The following is a 27,966-nucleotide window of genomic DNA, read 5'->3' as shown; positions in this document are numbered from 1 at the left end:
CCGTCCTCAAAACAGACACATAATGAAAGTCAGACGTGTGTTTTTGTTTTTTTAAATGAGCGCAGGAGCCGCGCACTCAACCGACATTTGCTCTCCTCTCCTCTCGCCTCCCCTCCGCCCTCCTCGGTCCGTCCTCCTCGCTCCCTCCCTCCCTCCCTCCCTGGGAGCGAGAATGCCCGTGTTGTACTGACACTGTACGAGCGATACGGGCTGAGCAGACATGGAGGCCCGACTAACGAGGGAGGCCCGTGGCGACACGTCCCGGCCCAGCTAACGGCGACCCGGAGCGGATTTTCGCAGCACCGGCGGGAGACACCACGGACACCAGCCGCTGTAAGGACCGGGGATTTTCAGCATTTCCAGAAGGAATTAAGGGGGAGATCCATTTCGGGTCTCTGTTGATTCAACGCAGCCGCCATTTTGTTGACAGTTAGTGTTTTTTTTTTTTTAATAACCTACACGGCGCTGCATCTGTCACTTTACACCGCTGGATTATAGCCCTCCACATGTGGTGGGTTTATCTTACGTGTGTGTTCCTCTCGGGTGAATCGTGCGTTTGTTCTGTTTATCAAAACCGACATTTGGAGATACATTTTTTTTTTTTTTTCGGGGGGTTTAGCTGACTTTAGCTAGTGCATCGTTAGCCGTCGTAGCCGAGATGTGGTAACACGAGTGCCTGCGAGAATGTGACGGAGATGTGAGATCGTGTGCATCACTTGTCCCGGGGTCGAGTCTCCACGCATTCTCCGGGTTTTTCAGAAATCGTACCGAAGAGCCGAAGGTGTCCGCCACTCGTGTGTTACCCACCGCCGGAGCTGTGCACGGCGGAATTAGCCTGAATCGCCCAGGCTCCTGGTAGATGCTAGTTAGCCGCTGCCATTGATGCAAAATGTAGCACAGGCTGTCTATTATTGGACGGATGGTGGCTGCTAGCTAGTTACAAAATAAACACAAACCTCTCACAATACATGGGGGTCGCATTAAGAAGCCTCTCCATGCTTATGTCTACGCAGCCGTGCTTGTTGTTAGCTTAAATGCTATGAACATGCATTTGTGGGCTGATGCCTGACACTCCGTGGTAACTTTGTGTTTTGGAGGTGGCAAGGTTAATCCGATTTCTGAGCGGTGTGCATTGATTTGTGATTGAGATTTGTGGCCGCTGGTCAATGCGATCGCCTCGTTATAACCCATTTGGCACGTCTGGAAACAGCACAAACATTTGTTATGCAATTGCAGCTCGGATACGAAGAGGGGGAGACATGTACTACTTCCAGGCAGCTGAAGTGTGGTTAGATTAGATTAAGATTTCTATCAGCTCTAATCAAAACACATTGTGACATTTTTCATGTTTTTGTTTTTTATCGGGCAATGCAGCACTTGGAAGATAAAATATGTGGCCACCACGTTGATACACACGAAGGGAGGACACAGAGCAAAATAATGTGAACACCGTTTCTGGACAATTACAGAGGTGAGTGTATTTAATACATTAATATGATGCATGTTTTGATAGCTACTTTTATTTATTCCTCATCTAACAGTGTAGATCCACTGGTTCAGGTCGATCCCTGCTTCTGTTTTTGCAGAGTTTTAATAATCTGATGTTGACACATGAGCAGATGTTTGCAAGAATCATTTCTCCACCACCGCATGCAGTGTCAACCTAATGTCTGTCAAGCACGTCTCTGAGGCTGGGTCTATTTCCAGTAATTAAGGGTCTGGCTAAACATTGGTGAATTCGCTGAGTTAATAGGAGGCACTTGCAGCAAAGAAAAAAAACGAGGTGATCCGAGTTATTGTGCAGTTTTGACTATACAGGAAATCGAAAGCAGATAACGTTATTCGGTTTGTTCAGTCAGCCCTCCGCTGGGCAACCACGTTTTTTTTGTTTTTTTTTTTGAATAACACGTGGGGAAGTGTGGTTGAATTAAAATGTTTCTCGCTTCACTTAAAAGCATTCGAGCCTGAAGAGATAACCAATGTTTACATGGGGCTGGTGCTGACTGACACCTGTCATTCCCATCCGAGATTTACTGAAGCCTCTGCTGCGGCTCGTTTATCGTCAACATCACACCCGCCTCTTCCATTCAGGTGTTTGAACGCTGCTGCTGTTTAGATGATACAAACTAATCGTAGTAGTAAAGGAATTTGCCTGCATCCCCCCTCTCTCCTCCGTCACACGGCTCTGTGCTGATACCAATGGTGTAAAAGCCCTGCAAATGACACCGAGCTCTGAGGGCAGACGCCAGCCCTCATGTGAATGATGTGGGGGTGGATGGGTTGGATACTATTGCTATGGCCAAAGGGAAATCAGCAGTTATGAACAACGTGTGCAAAAGTGAGGAGGGAGGGAGGGAGTGAGGGAGTGAGGGAGTAAGGGGAGGAAAGAAATGGGAGGGGGCGCGGGAAGTTGTTTACTACGTTCCTGCCTGCCCTGCATTTCTCTCTAGATTCTTGACCAGATATTGATCATTGATTCTTTGCTCTCCACATTCATATTTATCACAATCTGACGTTTGTTCTTGTTTTATATACAATTATGTCAACTGTAACTCCTGGAAGTAAAAGCAAACAACACACAGACATGAGTAGTGTTGTTATTCTTCTGTGTTGCAGGTTGACTCAAAAAGTCCAAATGACTATAATGTAGTCTTACTGCTTTGTAAATACAAAAGTACCATGAAGCCAAATGTTACAACGGTGCGTTTTGGTTTTACGGCTTATTAATCACAAGTATCAGATCATTTACAGGAGAGCAACTGCCAGTAAACCACCCGACTTGGCTTGTCAGAGGTGAGAGGAATGTTTTGACTCTCCAGAAGGCTTTTCTCCATGAGCCTCTCACTGAGTTTGGTACTACACTGGCTTATTTTTGGCATGGTTACCGTCAGGCAGCGGAAGCAGTTAGTATCACTGCAAGCGTTAAGCATAAAAGAACGGGGAGAACATTTGTCACTCTGCGTAAGAAAAAAAAAAGGAAATGGAGAATAGAGTTTGGGGTGGGTTAAATGTGTTTTTGGTTAAAGTAGGAACACAGCAACTTTGGTTTGTGTGCTGTTACTACTGCAGTTTGCAAAATAGAGGAGGAAAAGCTTTAGGAAAGCGTTGAAAGAACACAGAGATTGATGGAGTGTTAAAGAAAGGAGGGAGGTGTGATTTGAGTGTGGTATGTATAGTGAGGGGGAGTCTGCAGTTTTGAGGCGAAATGGAGTGAGTAATTGAAGTAAACAGAGAAAGAGGGCGTGGGGGAAGTACAGCCCTGACTCAAAAAATTGGGCTGTGTATACTTTGTGGTTCAACAAAAAAATGTCACTACTGTTTTCCACAGTCATAACCCAAAACAAACATGGTGTAAGATGCTGTGTTGGGTAGATTCTGTTTTTTTACATCTCTTTCTGTGCCTTAATGATGACGACTTGTATGACTTTCCTGAGGCTCCATTAAGTGGCTCCTTTAGTGCTCTCTACTAATGTAGGGCGCAGAGAAACCGCCGGCACATTGACGCTCTATCACTCACTCTCATTTGCTGCTGGCGAAGGCTGGGAAAGGCGGCCGGATCCTCTGTCTAGTCCCAGAGGGTCCAATGTGCTGAGGTCACAGTTCTGAATTGCCTCCAAATGACTCCACACAGAAAAAGCACCTGCTTCGGGGCGAATCCACATTAAATCACTCAGTGGCCATGGGGAGCTGTAGACAACTTCATTGAATTGGGCTCTGCTAGTTACAATTAAGAAAATGCTGCACTCTGCTGCTGCTCTGCAAACATATGGTATGAGCAGCATACCACAATAACAACCATGTTTTCATTACAACTAATGAGGGAGCTTAAGAGATTGCTCTTTCGTTGTCTTATCTCGTGACATCTTAAAAGGATGTGACAACACTGTGGGATGAACTATTGACTCTGGATGTGTTGGGTTTTGTAGTTCTCACATTGACTACCTAAAGTCCTTGAGCTTAAGGTTACCTTTCTTAGGAAGAAGAGCCTTGGCTGTGTAAATAGGTCATAGATTGTTATAGGCTGTGAGGATGAAGAAACCATAAAAAGTCACCCAGACAGGATGAAGGACAGCCTCTAACCAAATAGATGATAAAAATTGTTGCCCTCCATCTGCTTAGCACCATCATTCATTGAAAGACATTTTATACTTCTCAGTTGTAGGGCACTGTTTAAAACTGTCAGTGTTTGGTTGATGTTCTGTGTTGCAGTGACTGATGAAATTTTCTTTTTTTGTCCTCTCCATCCTTGCTCTCTGTCCCTCCCCCTTCTCTACCTAATTTTCCTCCAGCAGTTGAAGGACGGAGAAAGAGGGCTGGACAGCCGAGGAAGGGAGAGAAGCCGCCTTAAATCAAGGAGAGCTTCACCCTCACCGTTATCCCCCTCCCCCTTTTCCCCTTCACCCCCATCCCATCCCCTGACAAAAACTTTACCTGGTAACCACAACATCCCCTCCCTAGTCAACTTGTCCACCCCCTGAAGTTCTGATGGATCAGAAGATGCAGGGGGGAACTGCAACTCCTCCCACTCTTATCTCAGGTGCTCCCACAGGGGAGCGAGAAAAGGATGGAGGAGGTGGAAAGAAAGAAGAAGAGGAGGAAAAGAAGAGGGACAGAGAGAAGGAGGGAGCTGCCACTGGCTCAGCTGGTACTGGAGGGGAAGGTGCAGGTGGTCCAGGAGGCACGAGTGGCGACCAGTCACATTTCTCCATCAAAGAGAGCAGCCTGTCCGAGGGGAATGTCAAACTCAAGATTGGCCTTCAAGCTAAACGCATGAAGAAGCCACCTAAAATCCTGGATATTTATGTGTGCCGTCCAGCCTTTAGGGCCACTGTGAGGCATACAGGGCGTGGAGGTGCCCGTGGAAACCGTGCAGGGGCTACAGGTGATGGCACTCAAACCCAGAGTCCTTCAAATGGCAGGGAAAAAGAGAAAGAGAAGAGTCCCAGTGTCAACAGACCACCCCCATCATCTTCATCAACCCCCTCTGCTAAAGCTCCTACTCCACCTCCTCCTGCTCCTCCTCCTGCTGTCACCACCACCCTGTCACCCTCCCAAGTAAATGGGAGCGCTCCAGCAAAAAGGGTAAGGAGGGAAAACATAATCAATTTATGTACTTTGACTCAAAGTTGGATTCATGCTTTGCCAAAAGCAAGCATTTGATATTGACAGCCAGCCTGTTCACCAATGCATTATATTTGTTTTGTTTATTTACCTCAGTTTCTTTAGATGTTCAGTTAATCAGATCAGTCAATCTCTGGTAAGGCAGTGGCCCACAACAAGATTACTGAAGTAATCACCATGTTATTGCACAGATGAAGAGCGGAACATAAATTGTTCTTTAGTATTCTTTGTGTTCTCTGTTAGCCTGTCTCTATTCATCAAGTACCGCCTCCTCCGGTCTCCCTCCGTCTGTGCCGTCTATCCTCTGTCTCTGCCTGGCCATGTCCTCTCCACCCCCTCCCCTGCTTGACCCTTCTCTCTAGCTCTCCCCCTCTGTCCCCAGTCTGACCCTGATTAAATGTTATTGAGTTGAGTGTAACACCCCCCCTGGACATGCCCAGAAAACAGCTTTGGACAGAAAATCTCAACAATAAAATAGAAATTTGTATAGCGGGGTAAAAAACCTATTGTTTATTGATAGTTTATACTGAGAGTGTCTCTGGTTGGATGCGTTAGCACCACCCTTTCTAATATGTCATTAAATAATAGCTTTGACAGCTTATGACTTGAGTGTGTTGAGAGTCTTTTTTGATAAATCTGTGTAATTTAGAAATTGAGCACTGTATTTCTAAATACAAAAGTTATTCATCAGTTACTTTTTTCCTTTTTTTCAGGGTTCACCAAAGATAGATAGCAAGTCTGACACAAAGCCAGACTCAAAAGCAGCAGCCACCACATCTGAGAGACCCCTCAACCTTCACCGCCCTCCTCCAGACAGTAAAACGCATTCCTCTTCAAAGAAAGCACAGACTCAACAACTCAACCCCAGGACATCCTCACCTTCACCACCACTACCTGCATCAAAGGAACCCAGTTTTGAAGGTGCAAAACCACCCCAATACACCTACACTAGTGAAAGTCAGAGAGACAAGGACAAGAATGTCCAAAACTGGGGAGCACCAACAGTCACTGAGAAATTAGCTCAACTAATAGCGACATGTCCACCATCAAAGACCCCAAAGCCAGCCAAACCCACAAAGACTGACTCCGCTCCTCTTCTTCCAAACTCAGGCTTCATGGCCCCCACAGCCAAACAGCGAGACAGGGCTATGGCCAATAGGAACACATACTCAAGAATGGTCCACCTTTCTCCACCACCTCCCGTATCAAGACCACCTGGTCGTCCCTATGGTTCTAGGAACAAAGACAATGTTATGGAAAATTCACCCAACCTAACACCACTGAGAAAGGAGGACGCAGATGGGGCTGGGAAAGCAAGTAGCAGCAGTGGTAACCACATCAGCAACAGCATGAGCAGCAGCAACAGCAGTAGTCGCAGCAGCAGCCCAGCACTCTCGTATGGCAATAATCGACTGTCAGCCATTTCAAAAGACAGTATCAATGACAACAGCAACAGTAGCATTTCTAAGGCACAGTCGCGTCCTGCTCACTCCCAACCCCATGCAGCATCCTTGCCATCCTGTCCTATTTCATCCTCTTCCACCACCTCAGCTGAGCAGAGGACAGTGAGTGCAGTGAGTCACCTAGGTTCCCCGGTTCCCTCACAAGGACACCATGCACGTGAGAGTCCTGCACTAGCAGAGGAAAGCAGTGCAAGTGAACTGGAGCAGGACAGAGACAGTCCTAGAGATTTAACCAAGTGCCCTCCCCCAATAGGAATAGGAAAGCCAGAAGGGAAGGACAAGGGGGCTAATAATCAGTCACTGCGGGTTGAGAGGGGGAAGAGCTCTAGTCCAAGTAAGCGAAGTCCCAACCGGGATGGTAGTCGACCCGGCCGGACTATCATACTCCCTGAGCCTGTTAGACAAAGGGCACCTTCTCCACCAGATCTGGATGGTGATGATGGTCCACAGACGCCGCTTAGAGATGACTCTCCGGATTCCTCCATAGACTCTCCTGCAGAGCAGGACAGCAAACCCCTTAAAAAACGCAGGGGAAGGAAACCCCGCTGGTCCCGTCTTATGAACAAGACGCAGAGTCAAAGAACAGGCCAGGACAGTCCCTTCGACCAGAGCAACACCACCATGCCTTTATCTTCAAGCTTGGAAGCAGTATCACCACCTGTTAAAAGACCAGTGGGCAGGCCTCCCAACCCAAATAAGGTAAAACCAAATCCTGTGCCACAAAGTCAAGTTTCACAGCTTTTCCCATCTCAGCCTAAGAAAAGGGGAAGGCCAAAGTCCAAAATGCCAAGGCTTGATGCCCCGGCCCATGGGCACCCACCTAACAAGCTAGTCCCCTCCAAGGTCTTTTCATCTTTACTAAAGTCCAAAGAAGAGCAGGACCCACCTGTTCTTCACCCAGAGGTGGACTTCAACCCCCCTAAGCCCATGCCTAGAAAACGTGGACGTCCCAAGCGCCTTCCCCCTACCTTACCCCAGGAGGGTCAGCCTCCCACATTGGCTCCAGAGTCAGGAGACATGGGAGAGAAACGGTTCCGCAGTAAAGGAAATGGGCAGCTCATCATGAAAACTATTATAGGCAAGATCAATAAGATGAAAAGTGTGAAAAGGAAACGCATTCTCAGTCAAATCCTGTTAGGCCCCAGACCAGAGGAACCCCCTATAGGCCCTCCCAGTGGGGTTGTTGGCTCGGTGGAAGCTACCACCCAATCGTTGTCCTCTCTGGCTGCTTCTTTTGGGGGAAAACTAGGGCCACAAATTAATGTCAGTAAAAAGGGCACAATATATATGGGTAAGAGGAGAGGCCGTAAACCAAAAGCAGCAACTAATTCCTCAGCTACGCCTCCACAAGAACCTTTCCTCTCCCCAAACACCACTTCCCCTCTCCATCACCATCAACAGCACCCCCTCTCTTCAGAAGTCTTCCCCTCTCCTTCCCTTTCGCAGTCTAGTGGAGGTCACAGTCCCATCAGTGATGCCAGCTTTGTGGAGCCGGGCTCAGTGCACTTTGCAGGTCATGCTCACTATGCTAACTCCCATCACAGCCACAACACATTCTCCTTCCCTCCTCCAACTTTTTCTGCCCCTAATCCTCGTAACACAGGGCTGGGCTCGACATCGTCATCTATGGCCACAGCAGCTTCCCAGAAAAAGTCATCTTGCCGGGGATACCATCATCACCACCACCATTATAGGCAGCACTACCATTATCATAAGCTTTCCCCTCCTCGACCGCTTCATCCAACCTCCCCTGCCCCCCTCAGTGAGCTAAAAGAAGCCACTCCATCACCAGTCAGTGAGTCACACAGTGAGGAGACAGTGCCCAGTGACAGTGGTATAGGAACGGACAATAACAGTACTTCTGACCGTGGTGAGAAAGCGGGAGGAGCGGGTGGCTTGGGTGCAATTGGGTTGCCCCCTGGGATGGGCAGTGGATTATTAATGCCAGGGGTCATTAGTTCAGCCATGGGTCCAGGAGTGGGACTTAATTCTAGAGGCAGGCGGCGACACTCTGCTGTGCTCATGGAACATCCCTCACCCTCTCCATCACCTCATGGGGTAAGGTCATCACCTGATCCCCGGAGACCTCACCCAGCAGCCCCTGCCTCCTCTTTATTGGGACACAAGGAGAAACATAAGCACAAGTGTAAACGCCGCAGCCACGGGTGTCCTGGCTACGACAAGCTAAAAAGACAAAAAAGGAAACGCAAGAAGAAGTATCTGCAGCTGCGCTCCCGCCGGCACGACCCAGACTTTCTTGCTGAGTTGGATGACATTGTTGTGAGACTGAGTGAAATACGGATAGCACACCGTACCACAGGGCACCGGCTCGGTAGTGGAATAGGTATGGGTGCGGGAACAAGTAGAGTACCAGGGGTGGGGAGCAGGGCCAGTGGGGGTATAGGAGGCACAGGTGGCCCACCTCCACATCATTATGTCCACAGGGACCTCCTGCCTACAATCTTCAGAGTTAACTTTGGTAGCTTCTACTCCCATCCTGCATACTCCTGTGACCCACTGCACTACGTTCGAAAACCAGACATGAAGAAGAAACGGGGACGACCTCCGAAACTGAGGGACTCCATGTCTGAGGTTCCCTTTGTACCTGGGCTTGGATTCCCACTGTCCAGTGGAGGATTCTATCACCCCTCCTACAGCGTTCCTTACTCCTCTGGGCCCCTGGGGTTGGGCTATTACAGAGGCTATCCTGCAGCTGGTGCTCTTTATCCCCACCCACACCACCAGTCACCCCACACAGCCCCATCTCATCACTCTCACCACTCACCATCTTTCCCTCCTCCTCCCCCAACATCTTATATGCATCATCATCATCCCTCACATCTCCTGCTGAACCCCTCTAAATTTCACAAGAAAAAACATAAGCTGCTGAGGCAAGAGTTCCTTGGAGGAGGAAGGTCCCCTGTCCTTTACCCACCCATGTCCTCTGAGCTTTCCTTCAACTGGCACCACAAACACAAACACAGACACAAACACAGAGAGCGATGTGCTGAGGAGGACAGGGAAGAAGCAACAAGAAGTGGATCAGGGAGCCGAGCTAATGCAGGGATATCTGACAGTGGAGCATCAGGGAAAGGAGAGCGAGTTGGCAATTTGGGAATGGCCGAGTCTTTACAAAGATGCCGGTTTGGACGAGACACCTCCAGCGCCAGTGCCAGCAAGCAAACTGCTTCCACCTCTGCCAACTCCCCTTCTTCTTCCTCAACCTCATCTGCAGAAAGGTACAAGCGCAAAGAGAGCTCAATGTCCTGTCTAGGCCCATCCAGGCTTGCATTGGGTAGTAGCTCAAAAGGCCACCACCCAGTGGAGTCCTGGTTCAATATGGGCAGCTCTGAGGCAGACTACTCTAAGCTTTCACGGGGTCATGTGATGCCTGGCCAGGGTCCCTTCACAGATGGACGGGAAGAAGACCCAGCAGGCTGCTCGGACAGTGAAGACGAGGAGCCTCTAACACCCACAGAGGATGTGGAGCCCGGAGCCCATGATTCTCCAAACTTCACAAATCTCTTTGCCTCTGCTCTCACCCGCACTACGCTGAAGGGGGGCCGGAGCAGGAAGACTGAGGTTGTCCCGGAGAGTTCCAGCTTTTCCCGCATGGACCGGCCGATGAGGAAAGACCGCTCAACATCAGCAGAAAGGAGAGAGATGGGTAAGTCACATTTGATTGTATTAAGTTTCATCTGTATTAATAACAATTAGAAGATCCACTCATAAACTGATAAACAGTATACAACATTAAAAAAATAGTTCAGATGTTGTATCAAGAATCCTGTTGCTGAACTTGATTGGCTGAGTTTTATGGCTTGGTCCAGCTGTGGCGAAACTGGCACAGGGTGGAATCAGTTAGATCTAGCCCTGATTCCAGGACTATTAATTGGGGCAATGTTTCTTTCAGACTCTGCCAGATGGCACAGCAAGTGGGCTCTCAAATCTTGCTTGATCTTTGCTCAGCGATAGCTCTGTCTCTTGAAAATCCCTCCTGGTGTTGAAAGTTACCACTGAAACCATCCATACCTCAGTTGTGGTTGGATCAAAGATCACTGGAAAGTGATCAGCTCCGTCACTGTAGCTGTCTCAGCTGTCCCCCATCTGAACAAAGAAATTACTCTACTGAAGAAATAGGCTACTTAATGCTACTGAAAAAAGTCATATTGAAAGAAACCGTGACATCGCCTGTGCATACGCTGACATTTGGTAGCTCTTACGAGTGGTTACAGTTCTGGCAAAAAAAAGAAAACATGCGTAATGACTTACACTGACTCGACTATGAGCGTGGATGGCCACAGTTGGCCACAGATGATCTAGCGTTTTTGCCTGTGCTCATCTTACTGCAGCAGTGGAGTGTTTTGCTAACATGCTATATTTAGTAGACCTTTCCCTCAAAAGCCCACAATGTGAGGCCTAGTCTTCAGCTTCAGCCAGCACCTTGAACAGTCATGTGAAGGGAGATGGGAGGCAGTAAGAGGCTGTATGGTGCAGTTTAAACCAAGACAGGGTAATCCTGGATTATAGCTCAGGACTTGGGGTCAATCAGCAGTCGCAGACTGCATCATGAAGATAGTGGAGGTCAAAGGTGGACTGGGACAACAGTCGGGAATGATGCAGGCTGATGGATGCACACTAACAGAAGAGGTTGGGAAGAAAGTGATGTGGGGGGGAAAAGGGAGTAAAGGAGAGGATGGGGAAACCCACTTTCACTTAGCAAGGACTGAAAAATAATAATGGTCTTGATGGATTTACACCACTAATATTTATTTTTAATGATTTAATAATTTCTTTCACAGTTTTCCCTTTGCTTCCTTGTATCAATATAATGTATTTTTTCACCTTGATAATGAATGTTTTGGTATATTTTAGTATATGTTTAGTATTTTTCAAAATTATTTTACATTAAAATGTCATTCCATTATAAATGAAACATTTCCATTTTACACATTTTCTGTCGACTGAAAGAGAAACAGTCGCAGTACGAAGATTTTATGGTCAATAGTAAATTTATTGACAACGAATGTAGCGGAGTCACTGTTTAGGAATAGGTGGTCGACAATCATACAGAACAAAAGTCAGTATGTGAAGGAGAGATTTAAAGAAAGATTTTTAAGGATGAAAGATGATGATGTGAGTCAGAGTAAATTAAGAGAAGCTGAAGTAAATAAATGAAAAGGCTACTCTATGTTCTACAAGTTCATTTATCACTGAGTGCATGTATAGACTGTCAGCCAAGAAGGGATAATATAGTCTGTTATGCTGTGTTCACCAATTACCTGAGGTTGGTCAAACAAATCTTAGTGTAGACTTTATGTGGTTTGGCTGAGACACAGCTGAGACAGTCACGGGACATTATCACCCAGTTTCCTGACTGTTGACTGTGTCAGCAGTTGCAGTGTCACTCATAAATGCTAAGAATGTGTGCTGAGTGCTTTTATATATACTTAGCATTAATTTGCTGTGTCTCCTCCCCCCCCCCCAGGGTCATCAAGTATTCAGGCAAGAGGGGTTGCCCTCCAGACCCCTGAAGGTCCCGAAGGATCCCTGCACCACAGACAGCAGCACCATCACCAGCCTTCTCTATTTCACTCCCATGGCTCTGCCTCCTCGTCCTGCCTCTCTCCCTCTCAGGACTGCTGCCTGGATGCCTCCCTGCCCCACCACTCCCACCGGGCACAGCCATCCAAACACAGCCTGCACCATGTCAACAAAATCCTACGTGCCAAGAAACTGCAGAGACAGGCTCGTACAGGAAACAATGTGGTGAAGAAGAGAGGCCCCGGACGTCCCAGGAAACACCCGTTACCCTCCCCACCGCCATCCCCACCCCCTGTCGTTGAGTTGAACCCGACCCGGCAAAGGGACAGAGGGGGAGAACGGTCTGCAGGGGTCAGGGGCTGGGAGGGGGACACTGTGACTGATGCTATTGAGGCAGTTGTTCAGGGACAGCGTAGAAAAGGTCAGAAAAGGAAGCACTGGGAGAGAGATGGGGATGAGGAAGAAGAGGAGGAAGAAGAGGACGGGGAGGTAGAAGAGACTGAGGAGCGCCTGCCGGACAGAGAGGAGAACCTGGGAAACCTGGTGGCAAGGGCCAAAACTGGCACAGGAAGAAGCTGGCTTACTCAGGAGGAGCTCCAGCATTTTCGTGGGTAAGCAACTGTTCACTATGTTGCATGATAACCTTTACAGCTGACAGATTCAGCTGTGGGACAAAGACAGTGATTCACAGTAGGTGTGGCTTCAATGCTGGTATATATAGGAACATTTATTACATCCAATTGTCACTAGAAACCAAGTCATGGTTCTATTTTTAGCTCAATGGAAAGCAAGCCAGATGGCCACTGCTCCCCGGAACGCCCAGGCACTGTCTCAAGGGAACAAGCTCCACCCATTTCCATAACCAGCCAACGGGAGAAGAGACCAGCGAGACCTCCAAAAAAGAAGTTCCAGAAGGCGGGTCTTTACTCTGACGTGTACAAGACACAAGAGTGAGTGCCAAGGAAATCAAAAACTAAATATCTTATTTGTTTTGAGAGACTAGCACACCATATATAGTTAGTGTGGACAGCTTCTCTTTACAATGCCCTCTTTTTCTCCACACCCTGTAGTCCCCGGAGTCAGCTTCTGCAGCTAAAGAAAGAGAAGCTAGAATACATACCTGGGGAACATGACTATGGGTTGTTTCCAGCTCCTATACATGTTGGTGAGTCTGGGTCACATTTTGCACTTTCTTATTTTTAAAACACATGATTTGACCATGTAATTACTACCAAACTGATATATATATATATATGTGTGTCTAAAACTAATGTTTCTCATTATGCTGTGTTGAGTCAAATCCAGAAATACTATTTTACTTCAGTGCTTGAGAACACTTCTTTTTCAGTTACCACAAATGTATATTTTCAGCCATTAGTAAATGACAACATTTGCATCAACAGTTCAAACTTCTTATTTACATACAGTATGCCAATATAGCTGTGATAAATGTAGAGTATGTGGTCAAAAATTACTTCCTCCTTAAGTTTTTTTTCTCTCAACATTTCCCCTTTGTTTTTACAGGGAAGTACCTGCGACAGAAGCGTATTGATTTCCAGTTGCCTTACGATATCTTATGGCTGTGGAAACACGATCAGGTGATCCATCACATCGAATACTAATTGTTTTTTAAGGTTTTTTTCCCATTCTCGGAGGGAGCAGCTGATCGGTAGTTTATAAAGTATTAGCCCGCTTGTCATTAAACGCCCTTGTGTTCACTGTTCTGTTGTTGTGTTTCAGCTTTACAAGAGGCCCGATGTCCCCCTGTATAAAAAGATCAGATCAAGTGAGTATCTGGCTTTCCAACATGTAACTTGTCACTGGATCAGTTCTATTACCACCTCTCTGTTGATCCCTCCCTTGGTTGCTTTGACTCTTGTTGTCATTAGTTACATGAACGTTGTTTTCAAAATAGGAATTAAAAATACTTAATGCTCTCACTCCTGGCCATGACTTTAAATGTGAAGTGGTAATCTCCTGTTTGTGTCACAGATGTCTATGTGGACGTGAAGCCTCTCTCTGGTTATGAAACAACAACATGCAACTGTAGAGGTCCTGAGGGCTCAGCTGAGAAAGGCTGCCTGGATGATTGCCTGAATAGGTAAAGAGACATACAGCAATTATAATTTTATTTTCAAAAACCAAGATGCTTTTTCACACACAAGGACACTTTGGAGTTCTTTTGTTCAGTTATAGAACAGACATCAATGGAGGGTAAACATGGTGTCAGAAAAAATACTTAAGATTTAACTTATGTTCAATTGTGTTGTGTTCCAGGATGAGCTTTGCAGAGTGCTCTCCCAGCACTTGTCCATGTGGCGAGCACTGTGACAACCAGCATATCCAGAGACACGACTGGGTCCAGTGTCTGGAGCGATTCCGCGCTGAGGGCAAGGGCTGGGGCATCCGCACCAAGGAGTCTCTCCGCTCTGGACAATTTATCATTGAGTACCTGGGAGAGGTTGTTAGCGAACAGGAGTTCAGGTGAGATATATTATGCAAACTATTCTTGTTTAAAAATGTATGTGGACGTCAGATGACTTAGCATATTACCATACTCTTGATTTTCCTGTTTCTCATTTCAGTACCTATTTAGAAATGGGAGGAAACGTCTCTTTTAATCTTCTTCTTCTTTGTTCTTTCCGTGACTTAGGAGCCGTATGATGGAGCAGTACTTCTCCCACAGTGGCCAGTACTGTCTGAACCTGGATAGTGGCATGGTGATCGACAGCTATCGAATGGGCAATGAGGCGCGCTTCATAAACCACAGCTGTGAACCCAACTGTGAGATGCAGAAGTGGTGGGTGTCATGTCAGCTTTACACCAGTTCACTACTTGTGTCCTTGTGGTTTCTTTGGGTTCTTAACACAAAAACAGATTTGGCTTAAGCCATTTCAGACTTGAGCACTTGCCATACGCAAATGTCTGAGTCAGTTGCACCAGGCATTTTTCGGAGCTCTGGAATTTTCAGGAAAATGTTGATATGCTGTGAATGAAAAAACTCTACTTGAATGTTCCGGACATTTTTCTGTTAGAATGAACGTATACAACCCGACAATGTGCTGCTGTGTTCTTCATATGTGACAGAAAGTGTTAAACGAGTGACAGTGAGACATTTGCTGGATCAATAGTGGGAGAAGCTCACTGGGATAAAAATTGCATCTTGATAATTCAGTGTTTTGTTTTCCAAATTCTTCTGGTGTTTAAGGTTAATGATGTAGAAAATAAACTAGCCCATTAACTAAATAGTTTCACTTAATTGCTCTCCGTTTGCGGGCTTGATGATTTGGATGAGATGGGTAATTTCATATTCTCGCTGCAAGAGACAAACTGACTACACTGGAAGTACCAGAATTAAACTAGTAAGAAATATTGAGGATTCGCAATAGACTCATGTAGTTTGAGTACAGAGCGTGTGTGTACTTTAATGCATGTAAATGGCCTTAATTATATCAGTGTTATATTCCCATATTATCACAGAAATTCTGTGTTATGTTTAGAAGTTTTTTAAAGTTGTGTGGATTTATCACAGCTATGCAGTAAAATCCCTTTAACCTTGGACACGGTTAAGTCGTCACAGTGGATGTTAGAGACTATGGTGTTGTCCTAGTTTAGGTATCATACAAGGGACACGTGTAGCAGGTGCACTTGATTGTAAACGAGAACACTGTGCCTGGAAACCCTAACCTTATTAATGTGGTTTTGTGGTGGTAATCTGATGAGATCACCTCAGTCACACTCTGCCAGTGTTCAGAGACCTAAATGGCTTAAAGGCCTTGCACCACGCCAAAACAATTCACTGGTTTCCTGAGGGATTGTTCTCACAGCATGGCTAAATCCACTGCAATCAGAGCCCTGGCAGAACAGGCTTCACTGTGGCCGATGTTATGAAGTGAAACCTGCTTTAGTCACGGTTTGCCTGTGTTTGGTGAATCTGCACCACGTGTCACTGTAGAGGATTTGATTTTGGACTGCTAACGACCTTGAGAGTCAACTATCAAACCGTACTCTTTACCCTCCAGCGTAGACCTGCTCATAATCTAGGGCACTGGTCTGTGCATGTGTGTGCGAGGCTGTGTGTATAATGTATAGTGGCTGGGCTGAAATAAAAGCCACCACAAGGATGGAGGATTTTCAGCACAAAGCCTGACGACTCATCCATCTTGTCACAGAAGAGAGATTACATGCAGCGGGGCCTTAGATACAGCTGTAGAGCCTGAAGACAATGCGCTGAACCAGCTTTTTACCCCTATAGAAGGAATAAATTATGAAGTGGCTGGCAAACAGAATAGTGCACTTTATTCTTAGAAGAAAGGCGAAAACCTAGAGCACTGCTTCGTTTGGAAAGGAGAAAAAAAAGAGGCTTTACGATGTGTTGAGTGGTAGCCAAATCGAGCAAACTAAAACCTGACAGTCCTCTTCTCTTTTTGTTCCAATTTTAAGCTGTCTTAACGTCAGTAGACTCTGTGACATCAGTGTTTAAACATTAACTTTGAAGGCAGGACAGACACTTGAAAACCTGATTTATGGGAGAGGATGTAACCTCTTTTGTACAAGACCAAGTTGCTTTCTGACAGGTCAAAACACACACTAGCCCTTTGCACCACAGCCACAAGGGGAATGTATAAAAATATCGTGCTTAATATTTCGTTTTCTTTAACTCCATATTGTCACATACACAGTTTATTGTAGGTTGACACATTAGCTCATTCCATGTGTCTGTCTCCTCTCTTAGGTCCGTGAACGGGGTTTACAGAATTGGTCTCTTTGCTCTCAAGGAGATCAGCAGTGGCACTGAGCTCACCTACGACTACAACTTCCATTCCTTCAACACAGAAGAGCAGGTGAAGCAGCAAGAACCACTTTGACCTCTTCATGGAATAACACTTTGTTCAGAGCTGTAATCGCAGCGGTTTCAATTTCAGACCCCTTTCTAGTTTAGTACAACTCTGTCTTTTTCTCTGCCCTGCAGCAAGTGTGTAAGTGTGGCTCAGAGAGCTGCCGGGGCATCATCGGTGGGAAAAGCCAACGCATTAACGGCCTGCCTGCGAAGACGGGAGGGACTCGGCGCCTGGGTCGACTTAAGGAGAAAAGGAAATCAAAACACCAGCTCAAGAAACGAGTAAGTAATGAATGTACTAACAAATACTAAGAACTTGTGTTTGTATCAGTTCACGTGTAGAACTTTTGATTCTTTCATTGAAAAATTTCCCACAGTTTTTGAGTTAAAAGTAAAACTTGTTTTCATCTGTAGTTGCTAGTTGATAAAAGATCAGGTACAGTGTCTATGTAGGGCATGGATGTGTCTGTGTCTCAGAGGTACTCGTAGTGGAACCAAGGTGTCTAAAAGAAAAAGTAACTCAGAACACCATAAGGGGTATGCTTTTGAATAAGGGCTGAACTGCATCACCCAAAATTTACATCATGGTCTATTTTAAATATAGGTTTTCAATCATACTCAGTTTAAGTTTGAGTAAGAAACTTAAGAAGGTGTAAAATAAATCATGAGTAATGGTTTAGTACAACTGTTTTTTTATCAGGAGGAAGAGTCGAGTGACAGCAACAAGTTTTACCCTCATCTCATGAAGCCCATGTCCAACAGAGAGAGGTAAACGCACACACACACACACAAACTGACACCAAAGTGACAAACAGGAGAAACAGAACTGAAACCATCTTGTGCACATCAATCATTAACATGTTTAGTCTGTTTTGCATTTCTGTAAAGCTTTAATGCAAACTATTGAAATAAACAGCATTTGGTTAAATATCTGAAATTACATTTAGTACAATTTACATTCAGATGAAGGGAATTTTTTGCTGCCTCCCTTGTTGTGAATTGTGGCATATTAAGTTTCCAAATGATCAAAAGAAATTCCACCAGAGAGCAATCTGTATATTTGCTATATCAAGTATGAGGTGTGAGCTGATGTTGATGCACACATTCACAAGCTGTCTCTCTTCACACTGTTTTCTCTCCCTCAATCACCAGAAACTTTGTGCTGAAGCACCGAGTGTTTCTCCTGAGGAACTGGGAGAAGATGAGGGAAAAACAGGAGCTGCTGAAGAGAGAGGGTGAGAGAGAGCGTGACGCCAGCAGCCTGTCCATATACACACGCTGGGGAGGAGTCATCCGCGACGACGGCAACATTAAGTCAGGTGAGTGGACAAATTTAAAGATGCGAAGAGGCTTCGGAAGAAAATTGTTTTAATAGCTACAATTGACTGATATGCATGTTATAGCTGCACACAATTTGCAGAGTATGTAACTTACACCTCCCAGTTACAACATTAAAATCAGTAACTGGTTTAAATGTTGAAGTAGATCAGTGTATTTTGACTTATTCAAGCCATGGAAAATCACAGATTATGTTCTAAATACATTTTAAATCACAAAATAAGTGATTACTAATGTTTGAATTCTTTCAACACCGCCTGCAGATAACTGATCAGCGTTTGTGTGTGACTGAGCTGTTGAAAAAATGCCTGATGTTCTCCTGTGTTCATCCCTGGTTTCCAGATGTGTTCCTGACGCAGTTCTCAGCTCTGCAGACGTCACGGTCAGTCCGTACGCGGAGACTCGCCGCTGCTGAGGAAAACACAGAAGTCACGCGCACTGCTCGTCTTGCACACATCTTCAAAGAGATTTGTGACATGATCACCAGCTACAAGGGTCAGTTTTATAGTGGAGAAATATACCTAGTGATAATATGTATAGATAACCAAAGGAATTCACAACTGCGTCTGTTTATTCTGATGTACCCAACTTTCCACCCGAACAGGCCTCTAACACACATCTGTCTCTTTGCTAATGTAGTGAAAGAAAAGATTCTCGGAATGTTGACATCATTGTCGTTCTTTCCCTCAGATTCAGCCGGTCAGACACTTGCTGCTCCACTGGTGAATCTTCCTTCTCGGAAGAGGTAGGAGCGTAAACCTGCATGTCCCCTGGTTCATTCATAATGTGTTTCTGTTTCCAGACAGCAGAGTGTTATCTGGTCTATCAGTGTATAACACCCACATAGTCTAACACTTTATCTTTCTCCTCACGCTTTGAGCCATGACAGCCCCTGCTTTGATTTCTCCTCCAGTATTGATATAATCACTTTTGTGTCGAAACACTAACAGCCCTTACACCGTTACGGGGAGTTTGATTTCCACTGTGCTGCTCCTGTCATCTGTAGACCCATTGACTTACTGTTGCTTTCCCCTGATACACATTTCATTATTAAAGCCACATTTGCGGAAGCTAACACCACTGTGTTCGTATGCCATCAGGAACAGCCAGTACTATGAGAAGGTGTCTGACCCTCTGGACCTGAGCACCATCGAGAAGCAAATCCTCACGGGCCACTACAAGACCGTTGAAGCGTTCGACACGGACATGCTTAAAGTTTTCCGCAATGCTGAGGTAGGCCGCATCAACGATCCCCTTCTATTTACAATGAGAACTGCAGAAAGAGCATTTGTGTCTGCATTCATGCATAATTTAATCGTTCTGTCAGTCGAGCTGTGCCGCCAGAAGAAGAGTATTTAAGGGAAGTTTTGTTCCTCCTCTAACTTACTTTGTTCTCTCATTCACCGATCCCTCCCTCTCTATCTCTCTCTATTTATTTTGCTCTTTAATTAACAGCAACATCAAATGTCTACCCCTCATACTTGTATCAATTCTAGTTGCACTCAGTGTGTCTTTGTTTTGTAAAGTGACGCATATTAGGTTCAGAAAAAATACATATATAATTATATTTGGTATGTCGGCCACATTGGCTGAGCAAACTACTTGATTCTTTTATGCTGCACGTGCCTGTAATTTGGGAAACCACAACAACAACAACCATAAAAACAGAATGCTTGTCGAGGGGTTGGGCTTGGTTAATTTTTTACCAGCCAGAAAACTGCGGCCCAAGCTGCATCAGTGCTATTAAACCACATAATCATCATGTTGATAGTTCCTAAACATTACAAGAACACTTTCTTCTGAGCTGTCTTACATGAACAACATTTAGTTTTTGGTTCCTCTAGGCAGGTTTAGATCTGCTTCTGGTTCCCCTGGGAAAGTATAAGCTGGTGATAGCAGACAAAAAAACTACTGTCAATCAATAACTTTGTACCAGCATCATTATATTTGTCGTATTGATCATAATTTACAATATTTTTCTCAATGCTCAATCAGTGTTAGATACAGTATCTGTATAACAAGCATTAGAAACACACGTGTGATGATTACATGAAAGCTAAAGCTGCTGCAGAATCCAGTTTTCATCATCGCTAACTCCCGAGTATGATCACAGATTCTTTGCTAAATCAAAATCAAGAGGCCTCATCAGAATGATAATTTAAGCTGTTACTGTGCAGCTCCGAGGCGCTCTTCCTCCCACTCAGTCATCGCTTTCCTCTCTTCTTTCGCACACAAAAACCTCCCTAATGGGATGTAACTACATGATTCCTGACGTGTAGCAGGTCCTTTCTATTTACATCTGTATAGCGTAGCAGTTTAAACAAGAGCCACTTGAAACCTCTCAGAGGAGCTTATGTTCCCATTCAGAGAAGTTTGATGCAGACGTCTAAATTAGATTGACCCCTGGGTCCCTGGGCCTTTTTTCTGGCAGACTGAAAAATGTGTGAGTGGAATGTGGTTTATTGTTAAATTGAAAGCTGCTGGGTGTTGGCCTGCAGGTGAAATTTTGGCAGTTGCATAGATAATGCATCTTTCCTTGTCAATGACCTTTGTTCTGCAGCAGCTCTGCACGGAAAAGACTTGTCTGAGTGTTTGAACAATGAGGGTGTAATTCTTGGGTCAAATGTACATTATTCTAATAAGATTTATATCTTCTCTTCATGCTGTCTGTGGGATCCCGCTGTGTGTCAGAACACACCTTCAGTAAAAGATTCACAATGATGATTTCCTGACAATTTATTGTTTTTGGCATAAACATCTAGTAGCTACTCTTTTACGACCGTCTTGTTTTCCCACCAGAAATATTACGGCAGGAAGTCATCAGTGGGCAGGGACGTGTGTCGGTTGCGGAAAGCCTACTACAGCGCTCGCCATGAAGCCGCTGTCCAGATTGATGAGATCGTGGGCGAGACTGCCAGCGAGGCCGACAGCTCGGATTCGCTGGAGCGAGACCATGGCCACCACCACGGAGGAGGAGGGCCCGGGTCCCACGACAAGGACGACGACGTCATCCGTTGCATCTGTGGAATGTACAAGGACGAAGGCCTGATGATCCAGTGTGAAAAGTGCATGGTAAGAAGCGACGCGTCAAACGCATACAACTGAAAACATCTTTAGTTTTACTTTTACATTCTCCATCCACTGTTTACACTGTGTGACAGGTTACACCTGTTTCAGTGAGTGTTTCTCCTGAGACTTCACCAAACTATGAAGCACTTTGTCAAAGGGATTTTGTGCAGTCGGTCCTTTGTGTATATTTATTTTTAGACAAAGGAAACAAGGGTAGTAACAAATATAGATGGAACAGAACTCAGCTGGAGAGAAATCAAGTCAACCACCCATTTTTTTACAATATGTGATTCCAGCTATTTTTCTGTCACTGCAGGTATGGCAGCACTTCGACTGTATGCGGCTGGAGGCCGAGGTAGAGCACTACCTGTGTGAGCAGTGTGACCCTCGGCCTATAGACAGGGTACGTTGTTCCCGGCGTAAAATGCCATGAATACCAAACTGGATCACCGACCTCTTCTAATCTCACTTACATGTGTCGTCATTACAGGAAGTTCCCATGATTCCCCAGCCCAACTACGCTCAGGCCGGCTCTATCTACTACATCTGCCTCCTGAGAGACGACCTGCTGCTACATCAAGGTATAGAAACAATTTAAACCAGCAGTCATGAGCTGATAAAAGCTTAGAAAGGTTTGCTCTCAACTTTTAGAGCATTTTAACAGCTCCTGAAAATCTTGTGTTTGCTGACCTCCAGTGGTTTACCTCCTCACGTTGCTGCAGTGATTTAACATGACATCACTCTATATCAGGCTGTGGGTGTGTTGCACGTGGTCAGAGGTGAAACCGGTTAAAAAAAAGTTTCACCAACCGAAATCAATCCTCTCCAAATTTTGTACAAAGAAGTGAAGTACCAAACTGAGATGTTAAACTCCATCTGTCAAGTGACTGTGGTGTGAGGCAGTCCATTTCTTGTGAAATTTACCATTGCAGACAAGTAACAAGTCAGTGTGTGTGTTGTGCAGGCGACTGTGTGTATCTGATGCGAGACAGCAGACGCACACCTGAGGGCCAGCCTGTCAGACAGTCTTACCGTCTCCTGTCCCACATCAACCGTGATAAACTTGACATCTTCCGAATCGAGAAACTCTGGAAGAACGAAAAGTAAGTTCAACCAGATGATTCGCTAAACATGTCTGATTGTGAGAAAAGTTATAAATACAGTTGTAATTGCTTGTCATTGTTAGGTGCTAAGACACAGTGTTATATATTCTGACCCTGTCTGCTCCACTCAAACTCTAAAGGGGTGAGAGGTTTGCCTTTGGCCACCACTACTTCCGTCCTCACGAGACACATCATTCTCCATCACGACGGTTCTACCAGAATGAGCTTTTCCGCATGCCGCTCTACGAGATCATCCCCCTGGAGGCAGTGGTGGGAAACTGCTGTGTCCTCGATCTCTACACTTACTGCAAGGGTAAGGGAAAAATCCCACAAACCCTCATTATATGTTGGTTTGACTCACTGCATCTTCTGTGACTGATTAATTCTTTGAAGAACTACTGCTCAGCTTCATGTGTTGCTTGATTAAAGCTCCTTACAGGCTGAGTGTGTGTAATTATGGATGACAAGTAGGATAGTGCTGACAAATGAAGGTTGACTATCTCATAATGATTCAGCTCTCAACTTGGACAGATTTCAACCAACATGCAGCAGAGAGAAAAATATACAAACATTTGCTCTTCAAGTATTTTATGATGAGATAAACTGCAGTAGTTCTTTGCTAATACAAAAATCCTTTTCTTCATGCAGGACGGCCAAAGGGCGTAAAAGAGCAGGATGTCTACATCTGTGATTACCGCTTGGACAAGTCGGCTCACCTATTCTACAAGATCCATCGTAACCGCTACCCAGTCTGCACCAAGCCATACGCCTTCAACCATTTCCCCAAGCGGCTCGCGCCTAAAAGAGACTTCTCGGTGAGTGCAGTGGGGGGTTGGGTGGTGTTAATGACAGGGCGGGTGCTGCTGTGTTGGCCTCTGCAGCTGATTTTTAAACACTGAAAGATATTTTAAGAGCGGAGGTAATATTACAGCCCTGGGCACATTTGCCAGGGCAGCTCATCTTGCTCATCTTGTTTAGACTTCCTGCAACACAATACCAGGTGAAGGTAGGGATAACCAGAAAAAATGGAGGAAAACCTCAAGAGCTTCTAGAGAACTGCATCAAAAAACCTGTTCTGTTATTTTGTCACTGTTGTTGGTATGTTGACGACATCCAGTATATTTGTTTTAGTTATTGTGTCCAGTGTCATTTGTATCTAAAAGACGAAAAAAAGACTTGCAGGAATTATTTTACACTGCATTCAAATAAGTTTAGGTCTGTGTCAGGAAAATGTAACTTTGTAGAACTCGTTGTTGGTTTCTCTACTGTGTTGCATTGATTTCATTCATTATTTACAAACCGTCACTATCTGACATCTAAATCAGCTGCATAAAAGTATTTACAAACATTATTCGAACCGAGTGTAATTCTGACTTTTCTGCAGCCTCATTACGTTCCTGACAACTACAAGAGGAACGGGGGTCGCTCGGCCTGGAAGAGCGAACGACCGAAAGGAGCTGGAGGCTGCGAGGACGACGGATCTTCATGCGAGCGGGGTGACGACTTCCCACCTGAGACGGAAGAAGGGAGAGCAGTGGAGGACGACATGGAGATGGCTCCAGAAGATCCCGAAGTTCTTTCAGCGAAGCCCAGGAGAGCGGAGCAGGAAGGGGAGGGAGAGGAAGATGATGATGATGATGATGATGATGAAGAGGAAGGGCAGGAGGCTGAGGAGCGCAAGGAGCTGGAAGAGGGTACCGCCGAGAGGATCGGAGAGATGCTTGAACTCCCGTCCTCCTCAGCATCCTCGCCGTTACACCACCCAGTGCTGGGCAGGAGGGAGGCCCAGAGGGAACGACTTAACAAAATTCTGTTGGATCTGCTGCACAGAACTCCCAGCAAGAATGGTGAGGGACCGGGAACAAAGCAGGGGGGTAGGTCAACGAATGAATGAGGGTTGAATATTCAGATCATTCTCTGTGACATCATTTATCATTTTAAACATGTTGGATAATACATTTCATCACCATTTTCTGTGTAAGTTGGCAGCTGGTATAGAAAAACTGTCGATTAAAGGGAATGAGGGATGACAAGGAATCAAAATCTGCTGCTCAGATTTAGCTTTCAGTCATTTTTATGTGTTTTCACTCTAACAGATGTCTGCTGATTCGTCCGAGTCCTTTCCTCCTGCACTATGTTACAGGCGGTTGTTTTCATTTGCTGACACTGTTACCAAAAAGATCCTAAATATACCAGAAAAATATCGCAAAACCCTGCTGTCAAATATTACAGTACCCAAGTATTTACCAGTATTGGTAGTTTTTGAATACAAGCTGTATTTCCTATGAGTTGATGTTACATAGAAACATAGTGGATGTTCAAACTGTTTTCAGCTTGATGATGTCCGCGACTTGTTAACAAAGCAGAAGTAAGAAGAGAAAAATCTTTTTGTTTACAAAGCCGACAGTCTGTAAAAGGTGTTTTGAACATACAGACCAGTGGAGGCTGCACATCGAACCAAGTAAAACATCTCACAGGTTAGGGAAATGTGATAGATGCATCATGACATCATGGCCTCAAACATAAGTCGAGTGTTAATTGTGTGACAATAGGTAAACTATTTTCAGAGTTTGAGTTAAAACTTGAGGAACAGTCTCCCAGGCTTACTGGATGTTGCTGACTCTGTCTGACTTTTAAGCACTTGAAGCTTAATGGGAATAACAGAAAAGACACCTTCGCCTTTTCTTTGTTTGATACACACCCTGTGTCAGCTGTTTCTGTCCACGCTCCTAATCCCCTCTCTCTTTCTCTGTCTGTTCTTCCAACAGCCATAGATGTCAGTTATCTCTTGGAGGAGGGCGCAGGCCGGCGGCTACGGCGACGGACGCTCGGTTTCGGTGATTTCGTGGGGAGGAAATAACGTTGCCACGTGCCTGTCAAGCACACTGCTTTTCACCTTGTGAGCAAGTGCAGAAAATGGAGCGAAAGCAAGAGGGGAAGTGAGCATTGCTGGCTGCCTGACCATTAAGGACCACAATGCATCCCTCTGGGCCTCTTCCGGTTTACCTCTTCCAAAACTGTCATCTCAAATCTGAGAGCGTGGAGGGGGTTTGGAAGCGCTGACTCTGTGGCAATTTTAGCTTTTCAAAAGTTCTCAAGGAGCACGAAGAGAGAGCTGACCCAGACTTCTTGCTTATTTAAGTAGTTTGATGCAAAAACTGTTTTTCAAATGAATGAACATAGGAGAAAAACCCATGCACTTAAATGCATTGACACATAACAGACATGGGCAGATGAATTGAAACAAGTGGTACGGAGTTCGGGGGGCGGATAGAGGGAGGGACGGTCAGTCCTTTCATTCAGTGGTGATGTGAATGCTGGAGAATCGGTTCAATGCTGCAATGACTAAATGCAAACAAGCGAGAGAAGATCAGCGCCGGGACCGGAGGGGAAGTGGGGGGGTGTGGCTTCTTAGAAATGTATGTTGAGCAGTGGGCTCAGATGCTGCTCATGAGAAAGAGAACAAGGGTGGTGAACTGCACTTTTGGTACCATGGATATTGTGAAGCTCTGTGTAATGTATCTATAATGAAAACACACTAACACTCTCACAGTATTTGATGATGCAGTCTGAAAAACAGAAAAAAAAGAAACGCGAGTTAAAAGTCTATTATCTTTTCCCTGTTATACTGTAGTTGCTCATTTAGGAACAGAAGCCCGGGGGGCGTGTTTATTAACGCGAGGGGAGATTGAGTGTGCGCTTTAGTCAGTCAAAGTGTCTTGTTGAGGTTTTAATTTTTTTATTTTCTTGTGAGGCAGTCAGCTCGGCCCCTCTCTTTTTTGAAGTAACATGATTCACCAGCTTAACTAAATCAGGCATGCGGGGGGACACTGGCTTTAACAGTAACGCCTTACACAGCTGTGCTCTCCGACTGCCTTGCGTGCGAGTGTGTGCGTGCGTACACACTTTTGTTGTGTGTCTGTACTCTGCCAGATTTCTTGAAAATATACCTTTTTAAAAAAAAAAGAAAAAAAAATTAAGGGCTCGATGGCAATTAACAGTTTTAAGAAAACTATGGAAAACAATACTTAACATGAAATGTATCGTGATGGTCATATTTTCTTATATTCTGTGAGACGGGTGGGGCGGTGTATACTGTATATTGGGAGGGGACGGGACTTAGGATCTTTTCTTGTCTTTAGACTATGTTCCTGGTTGCCATGGAGAATGTTTTAAAAGGAAATTGTGATATTTGATGAGATTTCTTTTTTTTTTCCCCAAATGCCTCTGCTAAAAAGGGACAAGCCTGCAATGTCCCCGTGCGGTAAACTGACAGAGACGTGACGAGAATGAGACACTGACGGAGAGGCGGTCGAGAGGGAACGGGAAGCTGTACAGTGCCAAGTTATGTAAATATATACACTTTACATTGAGGAGTGTCTCCAAAAGCAATATCTTGAAAATGGATTTTGTTTATTATTGTACTGTACAGGACTCAGCCCTAAATGTATTATGATTATTATAATAACGATAATATTATAATTTCTTCCGTTTGTATTACTATAATGAAGACACTTAAGCTCGGAGGAAAATGATTTTTTTAATGTCCAGAAAATCTCACCGTAAATTTCCTGACGACGTAAAAACTTAGGTGGAGTTTTCGTTGCCTATAAATGAAATTCATCTATGTACTGCATGAACGAGAGGAATGTCGGAACGGAGACAGAAGGCATTGGGACATGACAGTGACTCAGCAAGACACCTTGTCACTGAATATTGTTAATAATATTTACTTTTAAGGAGAAATGTACTCCTTGTTTTTTTGCTGCAAAGTGTTGAACACTAAAAAAACAAACCAACTTAAAAATGTTATGATATTTTTAAACGGTGACAGAAACAAAAGTAAAGCTGTCTGCCTGATATCATGTTATTATTTTCTTTTTCTTTTTCTTTCAAATAGGAAATGGTTCCGTTTTGTGATAGCAGTCATTGTATGATGCTTGTACTTGTATTTGTGTGTTTTGTGTGATTCGTTTAGGTTCTTTTTAGACAATCACAAAATAAGATGCAAGCATTGTAAATGGCAGACTGGCGGACATTTTGTGATGTGTACAGTTTGTCAAAAAAAAATACTTCTTCCACTCGTTTAAAAGTTTGTAATTATGATTCTTAAGTCATGAAAAATGCTGTTGGTTTTTACTTTTTGTTTTATATTTGTTTTTTGTTTGTTTGTTTTTTTAATAAAAAAGCACTACATTATTGTGAATACACTTGATGTTGTTGTGCTTTCATTACTGCAGAGCTACTACAGAAACGCAGATAGATGTCCAACCTATGTGTTGGCTTGTTTGTGTTTGAGAGTAATCTGAGGACATTTTAATTTGATTATAATCCTTGTACTTTATTATCTCAAAAAATAACCCTTTTAGACACAGTTCATTGATGAGAAATTGATCATGTCTCTGACAGAGCCTCTGTAAAAGTGAAGAAATACGACAGATAGAGACTCTCTGATCTCACATGTGTGTCTGGTGTTTGCCGTCCTGTC

At 44.8% G+C, this 27,966-nt stretch overlaps 1 protein-coding gene across 8 annotated transcripts; it reads left to right on the top strand.

Annotated features, from left to right (window-relative positions):
* The first annotated feature begins 156 nt into the window (after positions 1-156).
* ash1l (ash1 (absent, small, or homeotic)-like (Drosophila)) lies at positions 157-27,688 on the top strand. 8 transcript variants are annotated; one of them, XM_020102475.2, is made up of 27 exons: positions 157-333; positions 1,375-1,471; positions 4,293-5,082; positions 5,835-10,251; positions 12,073-12,739; positions 12,905-13,078; positions 13,199-13,293; positions 13,653-13,726; positions 13,869-13,914; positions 14,121-14,229; positions 14,406-14,612; positions 14,782-14,928; positions 16,864-16,972; positions 17,101-17,250; positions 17,669-17,736; positions 18,121-18,287; positions 18,649-18,801; positions 18,997-19,051; positions 19,407-19,539; positions 21,106-21,378; positions 21,692-21,778; positions 21,866-21,956; positions 22,340-22,478; positions 22,619-22,791; positions 23,127-23,293; positions 23,863-24,325; positions 25,247-27,688. In XM_020102475.2, exons 3-27 carry the CDS (start codon positions 4,486-4,488, stop codon positions 25,336-25,338), a joined length of 8,853 nt encoding a protein of 2,950 aa, XP_019958034.2. In that variant the 5' UTR covers positions 157-333; positions 1,375-1,471; positions 4,293-4,485; the 3' UTR covers positions 25,339-27,688. The 8 variants fall into 8 exon arrangements, with proteins under 8 accessions (XP_019958034.2, XP_019958031.2, XP_019958032.2 ...); XM_020102472.2 differs by having other exon boundaries at positions 23,863-24,352; XM_020102473.2 differs by having other exon boundaries at positions 163-333; positions 4,290-5,082; positions 23,863-24,352.
* Positions 27,689-27,966: the final 278 nt, after the last annotated feature.

This window comes from Paralichthys olivaceus, chromosome 20, assembly GCF_024713975.1.
Source record: "Paralichthys olivaceus isolate ysfri-2021 chromosome 20, ASM2471397v2, whole genome shotgun sequence".
In the NCBI taxonomy this organism is placed as follows: domain Eukaryota; kingdom Metazoa; phylum Chordata; class Actinopteri; order Pleuronectiformes; family Paralichthyidae; genus Paralichthys; species Paralichthys olivaceus.
This window is presented reverse-complemented; position numbering and strand designations above follow the sequence as displayed.